General features: G+C 41.1%; 1 protein-coding gene across 7 annotated transcripts in view; it reads right to left on the reverse strand.

Moving 5' to 3' along the window:
• Positions 1–3,009: 3,009 nt before the first annotated feature.
• Positions 3,010–12,699, reverse strand: part of ston2 (stonin 2) — a 115,819-nt gene continuing 106,129 nt past the window's right edge. For all 7 annotated transcript variants that reach the window (XM_078234387.1, XM_078234388.1, XM_078234389.1 and 4 more), the window contains 2 exons: positions 4,454–4,656; positions 3,010–3,795 (listed from right to left, as the gene is read on the reverse strand). In XM_078234387.1, coding sequence (XP_078090513.1) covers positions 3,712–3,795; positions 4,454–4,656 — 287 coding nt within the window. In that variant the 3' untranslated portion in view covers positions 3,010–3,711. The remainder of the gene's footprint in view (positions 3,796–4,453; positions 4,657–12,699) is intronic.

The following is a 12,699-nucleotide window of genomic DNA, read 5'->3' on the forward strand; positions in this document are numbered from 1 at the left end:
TCTTAATATTCCCATTAACCTTCCCTGCTCAAAAACAATACCAGTTTTTCTAGTCTCTCCACATAAGCGAAGGTGCTATTCTAATGAAATTCCTCTGCACTGTCCCATAGGTTTGATATCATAGAATCCTACAGTGCAGAAGGAGGCCATTCGGCCCATGATTTGGCACCGACCACAATCCCACCCAGGCCCCATCCCCATAACCTCATACATTTACCCGGGCTAGTCCCCCTGACGCCAAGGGGTAATTTAGCATGGCCAATCCACCTAACCAGCACATCTTTGGACTGTGGGAGGAAACCGGAGCACCCGGAGGAAACCCACATAGACACGGGGAGAACATGCAAACTCCACACAGTGACCCAAGCGGGGAATCGACCCCGGGTCCCTGGCCCTGTGAGGCAGCAGTGCTAACCACTGTGCTACCCCATATAAGGGACGTATCAGACACTAAACTGATAAGATCAGATTTTTTTTTGGTTGTATCCAATCAAATTCCAATTCAAAGTCTCAACCAGTGAGACATTACAGATCCAAGCTGACAAGACAGGCAAGCCTCTTCCTTGGACTTGAAATACATGATCCAAGCTGATAGGAGCAGGCCTTGCAACCCTTCCAGTGCTTGATCTGATTTGCATGTTAGCCAAAAGGCCTAGATGCCCGTTTTAAAAAAATTGCTTCAAATGAAGCCTCAGTGTAATCTCATTGACTTCTATCAAATGCAGGATCAAAAACTACACCGCATCTTGGCCATGAAACAATGTCTTTCCTCCAATCAGTGAGCAATTACAACAGAGTCTGGTGGTATTCAATAAACTTACAATATGGAATAGTACAAATGAATATTGTGTTGTGAACATTACCAATACTTGTTCAACAACATTGTTTGAGTCATGTTATCTTATGGTGGTGTGCAAGTGTCCCAGTAGTCATTGTCTGCTGCTACATGAGATACCAGTACAGAAATTCAATATGCAAAATTCATAAAATAATTTCCTTCCTTTTGCCCTTGAATTATCTTTGCTTTTTTACTTTTGCATAAAGTAACTTCCACCCTTGACATACTCACATCTTAGTTTAAATCCATATTTACCTCCTTTTTTGTTCCTCTGAGATGAACATTCATAGATTGGAGCAAAGTACTAACACTGGGCTATCGATTTCAATTTGCTGTTTAAACTTTCAGAGAATATTGAAAGGTTCCATTTTAGCCCTCAAAGAAACGTTACTGTATCAGCAGCTGATTTTGGAGATTTAACAAAAAAAATGTCCTTCTGCAATCGTTTCCTGCTGCGAATATTGTTAGTGTTTTCCACAGTAGAAATTTCATTTGAGAGTCCAGATATTGAGTGGTTCATCGTGAATTCCATCAAAGCAGCAAACTCTGACTGCTTGTCATCTTTGCTAACCCAAAGGTAATGAATGCTGTCTGAGGGGCCTTGGTGAGGTGCTGCAGAACATCTAGTAGATGGTACACATTGCTGCCACTGTGCGTCAGTTATGGAAGGAGTGAATGTGGAAGGGGTAGCAATCAAGCAGGCTGTTTTATCCTGGATGATGTCAAGCTTGAGTGTTGTTGGAGCTGCACTCATCAGGCAGTGGAGAGTATTCCATCACATTCCTGACTTGTGACTTGTAGATTGTGGACAGGCCATGGGGAGTCAGGTGGTGAGTTACATGCCACAGCATTCCTAGCCTCTGACCTGCTCTGCAGTATTTGTATGGCTAGTTGTTCAGTTCACTTTCTGGTCAATGGCAACTCCCAGGTGTTGATAGTGAGGGATTCAGTGATGGTAATGCCACCGAATGTCCAGGGGCAATGTTACATTCTCTCCTGTTGGAGATGCTTATTGCCCAGACTTGTGTCACGTGAATGTTATTTGCCACTTGTCAGCCCAAGCCTGGAAATTGTCCAGGTCTTGCTGCATTTGGACATGGGCTGCTTTAGTATCTGAGTAAATGGTGGTGAACATTGTGCAATCGTCAGCAAGCATCATTACTTTTGACTTTATGATGGGAGGAAAGTTATTGATGAAGCAGCTGAAGATGGTTGGCCCTGAAGAACATCTCCAGTGTTGCACTGAGTTGATTGACCAACCACCACAAATATATTCCTTTGTGCCAGGTATGACTCCAACCAGCAGAAAGATTTCCGTGCCCCCCCCCCCCCCCCCCATTCCCATTGACTCCAATTTTGCTCGAGCTCCTTGATGCCATACTCGGTCAAATGTTATCTTGGTGTCAAGGGCAGTCATTCTAATCTCTGCAATTCAGCTCTTTTGTCCATGGTTGAACCAAGGCTATAATGAGGTCAGGAGTTGAGTGACCCTGGTGAAACCCAAACCTTATCTTAGGAAGGATATTATTGCCATAGAAGGAGTGCAACAAAGGTTCACCAAATTTGTTCCCGGACTAGCAGGCTGTTTTATGAAAAGCGATTGGAGAAACCGGGCCTGTATTCTCCTTTCAAAGAATTAAAGGTGATCTCATTGAAACTTACAAAATATTTAAAGGGATAGATAGGGTAGATTTGGGTAAGATTTCCCCCTGGTTGGAAGATAAAACCAAGGAACACAACTTCAAAAGAAGGGGAAAGCTACTTAGGACCGAGATGGGGATAAATTTATTTACAGAGGTTTGTGAATCGTTGGAATTTTCTACCCCAGAGGGCTATGGTAGCTCAGTCACTGAGTATGTTTAAAGCAGTGATTGACAGATTTCTAAATGCCAAAGACATCAAGGAATATGGCGACGGTGTGAGAAAAGGGGCATTGAAATGGATTAACAGCCATGATTATACTAAATGGTGGAGTAGGCTGGATGGGCTGAATGGCCTTCTCCTGCTCTCATGTTAGATTTTCAAATTCACCTCAGACTGGGGCTTGAACCTGGATCATCTTGCTCTGCATGGCTCAGAACTTCAAGTAGTACATTTACCCACAAAGAAACTGGGATGCTGAGGCTTTCAAGGAGAGCATTAGCAATATATATTTAAAAAGTCACAAGATCCTTGTTCACAAAACATTTAATTTTTACAATAAGTTGAGGGGACATTGCATCTTTCCAAAGATGATACATCTTAGTAATGTTTAAAAAAAACAATAAAGTGATTTGAAAACTGCAGTCGCAGCTGACCAAAAGAAGGAAACTATCTTTAATTTAAACATTTTCATTTCAGAATTATCTGGAAAAAATAGCTATCAGAAAACCTCAATCTCAGATATACAAGCATTGAACAGCAAGGAAAGGACAAGGAGGCCTGCTGCATGCGAACATGTGATGACTCTTCTTTTATACCTCCAGAGGAAGAAATGAGGAAGAAGCAACAAGACCAATATTTCACCCTAAAATAGGACTTACATTCTCTTCTCTCTGTTCGAGGTTCTAAGTATGCACAAGATTTTAAAAAATGGTTATGTGACACTTGGCAAAATGACCAGTGCTATACATATAATCCACAGAAGGGGGTTGAATCCAATCTTTCCTGAATCTATTTTTGGATCAATGTGCTGTCGTCCAGGCTCCTATCAGCCTCTTCATTGTATTTTCTGCAAATTAAATTCATGAAATCCTGGAATCAAAATTCCTTTTCTTCTCTTCAGGGCTTGAAACTTGTATCATGGCAGCATTGTGCTATTTGAGGCATACGCAGATTGAATTTGCATTGTCACAGTACTAAGTCCATTATTTTGCCTCGAAGCTTGGAGTGCTTCACTGCTGGATGCACTGGTCTGGATGATCAGTTTCCATACTATCCACATTTGGAGCCCGAACTTTTTTCTGTTCCATTTCCACCTGAACAAAATTTAAAAACAAGACCATCAGCGAAGATGAAAGGTGAGCACAACTTTCAAAATTAGTCCAGAATAAAACCATGTTACACAACAAATGCCATTATAAAATTTTAGCACAATGGCTTTTGTCTTTGCCAAGCAATACGATTCATACCATAAATATATTCGGGAAAAGGTGACGTATTCATGAATATATTTCATGCATCTTTTAACCGTTCCCCATTTGATGCAAGATTAGCATTCAAAAATGGAAGCAACACAATTGATTTTCCAAGGTGATTGACTCAGTTGTATCAAACAGGGAAACTAGGGGTGGGCAATGAATGCTGGTTTTGCTGTGACACCCACATCCTGTGAATGCACAGAAAAAATTACAGCAGATGTTTGGTAGAAATATTTTTGGAAGGATTAGTTAAGTCCTTTTCTTTGCATGTTTCTAGTAATTTGGTTTAATGATCTATGCATGGAGATCCCTTCATAGGAATTTACATGCATGAGGAATTTAGCAACAAAACTGAGGAGGGAAGAAGAAACACCGGGTTGAATGCAAGGTTTGAGTTTTACGTAAGATATTAGTTCTTTTGAACAAAGTGTTCATCGTTCAAGGACGATGAATGAATTAGTAATGTACCAGACAGTGCACGTAAACTCCAGGGTACCTGATAACCGTAGTGAGCTTTGTAAACAACCCATTTTCTCACATCACTCTTATTTCCCACTGCAATTGATCTAACTGCTGCTTTGGACGCTGAAGCACTCGGCATGTCGAATTCCACATCCACATAGTGGACAAAACTAACAGGCACTTCCCGGTCAGATCCTAGTTCAAGGTGGCAGTAAAAAGAATGTGGATGGCCTGAAGCTGAAGAAACATAATTTTATTAGAGTAATGAACATTATCACTTCTAAACCATTTTTAGAGCAGTAATTATTAGCTTTTCCTGGATACCAGTGCAAGTCATTAAATATAAACAACCAGCATGTATAAAGGGTCACACAATAAAACAAGGCAACTCACTATATAACATTGTGACTGGCACCGGTTAGAATTCGGTTGTAGAAAAGCTATCAGAATTGTATGTTTGAGGTGCAGAATGTAAAAGCCAGGATGCTTTGATGAGTTGATACAAACCTTGAGCAAACTTCAATCAGAACACCATGTAAAACATTGTGCTCCACATACAGTCGGGAGGGTGTTGAGGTTTTACAGAGGATTCAGCATAGATTTGTCTGGTATTAGGAAATACAAATTTAAGACTTGAAAAATGTGGTCTTTTGTCAGTAGAACAACGCAGAAGCATTGTGACAGAAAGGATCAAAATTATGAAAGGATCGGACAAGATTGTTAGAAGCAGCTATTTCAAGTAGCTAAAGATTCAAAAATGCGAATAAAAGCTTGAACGTAAGAGATTTCAAGGAGAGAGCAAGATAAATCTCTCCACACATAGTTGTGAGGCTGTAGAATTCACTCCTGGGTCAGTGATTGAGGTAGAAATGGTCAATATTATGGATCCGATTGAAAAATTAGATAAAGGAAAAAGGGTTGAAGGCATATGGGAATAGGATGGGTAAATATGATTAGAATTATTTGCTTACATGGAGAATAAACAATAAACACACAAGTCATGTTGAATGGCCTGTTTCCATGATGCAACTTTTATGTATCTTTAAATGCACAAAGTATTGAGTGGGAATATTTCAAAGTCCACAAATTAATCATAAAATGCACTCCATTGAAACATCATATCACTTGCTTCACAACCACCCCCCCCGGAACCCAAATGGTCAGTTAAGGGCCTCATTTCACCTCCACCACAATAATACATGTGACTGGGGAAGGGAGAATGCAGCAGTCCAGCCCTCTCTTTTTACAACTTGGGCTAGAAAGTGGGAAGGAAGGGGTGGGAAGGAACAGCACGTTTCTATACCACGCAACCCACTTTGGAACCTTCTGGACTCTATGAAGTTCAACAACTTTAGATCATAACCACTGCTCCTGGTGTTTTGGATGACCCATGCTGGTAATATTTCTGTTGTTGCAACTTATCTGCACCAATCTTTTGATCCTTGTCCCATGACCATCTTTTATGCCTTGTAAAATCATCCCTTTTGTCAGTTAATGAGTTCTGTTATCTACACAATCTAATATGCATTTTGTTCTTTCCACCCGTCCCCTCCTTTCCTGTCCCTGTACTTGTTTATAAACCGTTAAAACTCCAATAAAGAGAGAAAATTCTAAAATTTCTCAACTGGTGTGTGTGCGTCTGTGGAGTTAGCAAAGTAAACAAACTGGATTTCACAAACCAACATGAAATTCCCCAACTCAGTATACCTGCCTCGGTTTAAGGTGTCCTGTTAGATTGAGTCAACACAGTAAGAAGTTTAACAACACCAGGTTAAAGTCCAACAGGTTTATTTGGTACATACTGTGTTTACCCGAGTCCAACGCCGGCATCTCCACATCATGACTAAGATTGAGTCAAGCCATGGGTGCAGGCCAGTGCCTAGGTAGGCTGGTTAGAAGGCTTGCCTTGCTTCTCTGGGACTTTGTCACAGTTGTTTGAGAAGCTCTTAGGTCCTCTGGCTCTCACCCACCCATCACCCCTCCATATTAACTCATTCCTCCCTCTTACTGCCAATGTCCCTTCACACCCCCCAAAGCTCATCTACACCAACTCATGCACCCCATGCTTCCTCACACCCCTCCTCATGCAAGCTCCAGAGCCCCTCGCTCAGTATTCACCACAGGCAAACCTCAGGAGCCATGTGAAGATGAAAAAAATAAACTTATAACAATCCAATGCATTTCTTACTCATGCCTTTGTTTAAAAAGGGCTGCAGGGAAAAGCCTAGGAACTACAGGCCAGTGAGCCTCACATCTGTGGTGGGTAAATTGTTGGAAGGTATTTTGAGAGACAGGATCTACAGGCATTTAGAGATGCAAGGACTGATTAGGGACTGTCAGCATGGATTTGTGAGTGGAAAATCATGTCTCACAAATTTAATTGAGTTTTTTGAAGGGGTAACCAAGAAGGTAGATGAGAGCAGTGCAGTTGATGTTGTCTACATGGACTTTAGCAAAGCCTTTGACAAGGTACCGCATGGTAGGTTGTTGCATAAAGTTAAGTTTCACAGGATCCAGGGTAAGGTATCTAAATGGATACAAAATTGGCTTCTGTGGTGGTTGTCGAGGGTCGTTTTTCAAACTGGAGGCCTGTGACCAGCGGTGTGTCTCAGTGATCAGTGCTGGGCCCACTGTTGTTAGTCATTTATATTAATGATTTGGATGAGAATATAGGAGGCATGGTTAGTAAGTTTGCAGATGACACCAAGATTGGTGGCATAGTGGACAGTGAAGAAAGTTATCTCCAATTGCAACGGGATCTTGATCAATTGTGCCAGTGGGCTGACGAATGGCAGATGGAGTTTAATTTAGAAATATGCGAGGTGATGCATTTTGGTAGATTGAACCAGGGCAGGACTTACTCAGTTAATGGTAGGGTGTTGGGGAGAGTTACAGAACAAAGAGATCTGGGGGTACATGTTCATAGCTCCTTGAAAGTGGAGTCACAGGTGGACAGAGTGGTGAAGAAGGCATTCGGCATACTTGGTTTCATCGGTCAGAACATTGAATACAGGAGTTGGGATGTCTTGTTGAAGTTGTACAAGACATTGTACAACTTCAACACTTGGAATACTGTGTGCAATTCTGGTCACCCTATTATAGAAAGGATATTATTAAACTAGAAAGAGTGCGGAAAAGATTTACTAGGATGCTACCGGGACTTGATGGATTGAGTTACAAGGAGAGGCTGAATAGACTGGGACTTTTCTCTCTGGAGCATAGGAGGCTGAGGTGTGACCTTATAGAGGTCTATAAAATAATGAGGAGCATAGACAAGGTAGATAGCCAATATCTTTTCCCAAAAGTAGGAGAGTCTAAAACTAGAGGGCATAGGTTTAAGGTGAGAGGGGAGAGATACAAAAGTGTGCAGAGGGGCAATTTTTTCACACAGAGAGTGGCGAGTGTCTGGAACAAGCTGCCAGAGGTAGTAGTAGAGGCGGGTACAATTTTATCTTTTAAAAAGCATTTAGATAGTTACATGAGTACGATGGGTCTAGAGGGATATGGGCCAAATGCGGGCAATTGAGATTAGCTTAGGGGTTTTAAAAATAAAAGGGCAGCATGGAGAAGTTGGGCCGAAGGGCCTGTTTCCATGCTGTAAACCTCTGTGACTCTAAATACTTGATAATAAAATAAAATCTCAATCACAAAATTCGTTCAAATCTCAAGTGGTTAATATCTTGCAAAAACAAACAAACTTCTATTTATACCCCAACGTCAGCTAATCATTTAATAGACTCTTAGACTGTCAACCAAACGGTAAATTCAGAATCTCAGAACACAGTGATAAGCACTGCTGCCTTCTCGTGTCAGGGACCTGGGTTTGATTCTGGCCTTGGGTGACTGTCTACGTGGAGTTTGCATGTTCTCCCCATGTCTGTGTGGGTTTCCTCCGGGTGCTCTGGTTTCCTCCCACAGTCCAAAGATGTGCAGGTTAGGTGGATTGGCCATTGTAAATTGTCCCTTAATATCCAAAGATGTGTAGGTTAGGTGGATTAGCAATGGTAAATGCACAGGATTACGGGGATGGGGCAGAGGGAAGGGCCTTTCAAATAATCAGTGCAGACTTGATGTGCCATATGGACTCTTTCTGCAGGGATTCAATAAGCTTCTATGTGCTAATCGCCTGAGATAATTATAGTTTTTGAAACTCTGCCAAGCATTTACAGTGACATGGCAATATCTCTTGGGCAAACGTCAAAGAAGACTATTGAAATGGCATGACCAGACAGTATTTGTTTAAGACTTACACCAGATGGCCTGTCAATCAAAGTAGTCCGGCCTGTCAAAGTAGTCCAGCAAAGATATTTTTCCAAACACTCACTGACGGATTCAGCCCTTTTCACATTTAAACAACAGGGGATTTAAACGACTTCAGATCATGATGCGCAAATAGAATATATCCACTCTCAAGAGTGTTTACGTCCTCTGCATAAATTTGTGACTTCCACATTGTGGGTTAAGGCCTTGCAACAATCGAAATAGGGTCTGGTGAAACTCAGCACTAAATTCAAATGGCTCTGCTGACTTTGGGTCTCCCTCCTGTGTGAATCACGCCCCCTGCTAGCCAAAGTAGCATCTGTTGGAAATGGGAGTTGTACATCCACACCTGGATCCTGGATTTTATAAGTTCTTCCCAACTCTGAAAATCCAGCCTAACCTTTCAGGTCTGTGACCTTTCATTAGAAGAGTTCTGGGTTTTATTTCTAGCATTTTCTGTTATTAGCTCAGTTTTCCAGCACCCAGAGTATTTTGCTTTTCTGTTATTTTGTTTGATGCAGTCACTGACCCTGAAATGCTAACTCTGCTTTTCTCTCTCTGCAGATGCTGCTTGCTGTGTATTTCCAGTATCTTCATTTTTTATATCAGATTACAGTAACTAGTTCTGCATTTTGCAGTTGTTAGATGTTCTGGAATGGGAGGTGTGTTTTTGTTCATTCTGTACATTCCTCCTTGCTGAAGGTGCATCACTGTGTATGTATAAACAGAGTATCCATGCAATGTATCAGCAAACAATTCGAGTACAGGTGACCCTTAGCATGTGCTCACCCAAATGTCCATACATTCACTTTACAGTGTACCTCTCAGTCATGGGGGAATGCTGGCCCAATCTTTACTCTTCTCTAGCCCAGGGATGCCATAGACCAATTACAGTGTCCCCATGGACACCGCTAACACAAAAAGAGTTTACTTTGAAAGGTGCCCTTTCCCCCACCCTAATGCTGCCTTCAATACTGATGTTTTGTAATTGTGCTGAAATTCCTGCTTATTCGAGATAGCAATGTAGACAGAACAAAGATTAATGCTTTCTGAGAACTGTTTGTCCAAACTTAAAGGCAGCTTATAACATTCACAAGAGATGCAAATTAGGCAATAATAATATTTTAGGCATCCTTTGCACGCTGGTTTAATTCAAATGTACCATCTGTGTTGACCTCTCATCAGAGCAATCAATGAAACTAGAGTTTTGTTTGCTACATTTCACAAAATTTCACAGTAACTTCATTGCAGTGTTAATGTAAGCCTTACTTGTGACTAATAAATAAACTTTAACAGTATGCAGAATTGCTCACTGTCAGAACAGAAAACAGAAATCTCCAGGTCCTTTCGGACAACAACTTATATTTATATCGCATCTTTAATGTAGAAAGCCAGTCATGAGCAAAATTAAAACTGAAATTTGACATTGTGCCACATAAGGAGATATTAACATAGGTGACCAAAAGCTTGGTCAAAAAGGAAGATTGTAAGGAATGCCTTAATGGTGGAAAAGTGAGTTAAATAGAACGGTATTCAAGAGCTAGGGCCCAGGCAGCTCAAGGCACAGCCATCAATGATGGGATGATTGAAGAAGTGCAGACACCGCAGAGGATCGTGGGGCATGAGAAGATTACAGAAATAGGAATTGAGGTATTGCCAGACCAGAAATCAATGTAGGTCAGTGAGTTTTGAATGATCTTAAGCTGATGTAGGGCAGAGCATCTAGGACTGATTGTAGGACAAGCAACTTGCCAAAAAAGAGACTGTGAAAGGAGCAAGAGAGGTGGTTATCAGGTAAAACTGAGTGCCAGTGTATATGTCAAACCAGATGTTTTGTTATTAGATGATGTCGCTGGAAAGGCAGCATGTAAATAGGATTTTTATCTTCTTGTCAAAAAACAAAGACCATCGATGCATGTTTGGAAAGGGAATGCAGAAGGCTAAGCTTACAGAGGGTTTTTGCAGCCATGTGCCTTCTCTTTCTTTTAATGTGCTGTACTACAACAAAGTGTGTAAAAAATATTTTTTGTAATTATGGCAGAATTCGATTATATTTACGTACACAATTGCCTTTGCCCAATAATACTGCAGTGTAAACAGTAAAACCAGGCCAGTCATTTGGGTTCTACCATTTGCATCATTTTCAAACACCTGTATTGGAAACAAGGAGTGGAGCTTAATGCTCTCAGTGGGAGGGCCCTTTCAGTGGCTAGTGAGCTGGTGGCTTCCTCCCGACCCATTATCTATCTGGTTGCCATCAGGATGCTCGGCCTCAGTCGTTTCTTTAGCTGAGCTACTACTGAGAACTATTTCAGTAAATTATTATTGATTGTATCACATAGCTTTCCTTACCACAGGGAAGTTAGGAGGCAGAATCATTGAATAGTATATCACAGGAAGAGGCCATTGGTTCACCGAGTCTGTGTTGATTCTTTCAAAGGGAAATCCTGTTCTTAGTGTCACAAGTAGGCCTACATTAACACTGCAATGAAGTTACTGTGAAAATCCCCGAGTCGCCACACTCTGGCGCTTGTTCGGGTACACTGAGGGAGAATTTAGCATGGCCAATGCACCCTAACCAGCACATCTTTTTGATTAGTCCCACTCCCTCACTATTTCCCCATATTTCCTCTCATTTAAATGGCTATAACTGAATAAATATTGACATCAGAGTGCCATGGGATCTTTTACATTCACCAGAGAGGGCAGGTGAGGTCTCAGCTCAGCATCTTACCTGAAAGGTGGCACCGGTGATTGAGCAGCACTTCCTCAATACTGCATTGGCATGTCAGCCAATATTATATGCTCATGTTCCTACAGTGGGACTTGAACCCACAATCTTCTGAGTCAGAGTACTATCCATTGAGCCATACCTGACTCCTCAAAATTTGCCTAATTCCCAAATCCCATGGGCACCATCCTGATGTACCAGATTGACACCTCAGCTTCTTAAACCAAAGTTTTTTGCATATTCTTTGAACAAGGCATTGAATTTAATGGACCTATTTGGACTAATTCTTACAAAGAACTGAGTTCAGACTATCTAATATTTTACTGAATATTGTCCAGGAATATGCAAATAAAAAATGATCTTTGAAATACGAAAGTATTTTGTAGCTATGGGTCACTCGAATACAGAATGGCACAGTTTACTGAGGCAAGAACATTCACGCTAAAACCAGCAGAACCAATCAAGAGAGTTTAATAGAGCATTCTTAACAATGAGGAATTTTAATAGAGCATACAGGGAGAAACTAGGGTCAGTTACCAGACGACAAACATTTAAGACAACTGGTGAAAAACCAGAGGGGAAATGAAGGGAATTTTTTTAATGCAGCGAGATGTTGTGATCCAGAAAGCATAGCCTGAAAGGACGATGGGGACAGATTTAACAATAACTTTCGAAAAAAAGAAGATAAATACTCAAACAGGAAAAATTTGAAGGGCAATGGGGAAATGGTAGGGCGAAGACCAGGGAAGTGGGAATTCCTGCAGAGGGCCTTCTCCTATGCTATATGATTTTACCATTCTATATGTTTTGATGACCACCTCAAAGCCATCTCCACTCTGGTACATCACAGGGTTGCAGGTTAGAAACAGTGTGCGTTGTTTACGTGACACAACCTGAAATACTGTACAATGATAACTAAGCAGCATTTCAAATATGATCAAATTCTGCTTGTAAACCTGAGGACATGGGTTACATGCTCTACTGAATAGTGCAAGGCACAAAATTATAGTGTAAAAAGAGCATGGTGTGTATGCCTATTTACTGAGCAAATTGCAGGTTTTGATTCCTCAAAATTTGCTCTACAACTACACTTTAGAAACAGAGTAAGCTACAGCACTTCTGCCATTTAATGAGGTCATGGCTGATTCCCTTCCAGATAAAATATAACCAGAATGATTAGTTGGAAGTAGAATTTCATCCCAATCGAGTGACTCCAATGGGTCACTCAATCCCCTTTCCACACTGCCCACAATAACAACTTGTATTTATATAGTGCCTTTACTGAATTA

This window comes from Mustelus asterias, chromosome 18 (genome assembly GCF_964213995.1).
Source record: "Mustelus asterias chromosome 18, sMusAst1.hap1.1, whole genome shotgun sequence".
In the NCBI taxonomy this organism is placed as follows: domain Eukaryota; kingdom Metazoa; phylum Chordata; class Chondrichthyes; order Carcharhiniformes; family Triakidae; genus Mustelus; species Mustelus asterias.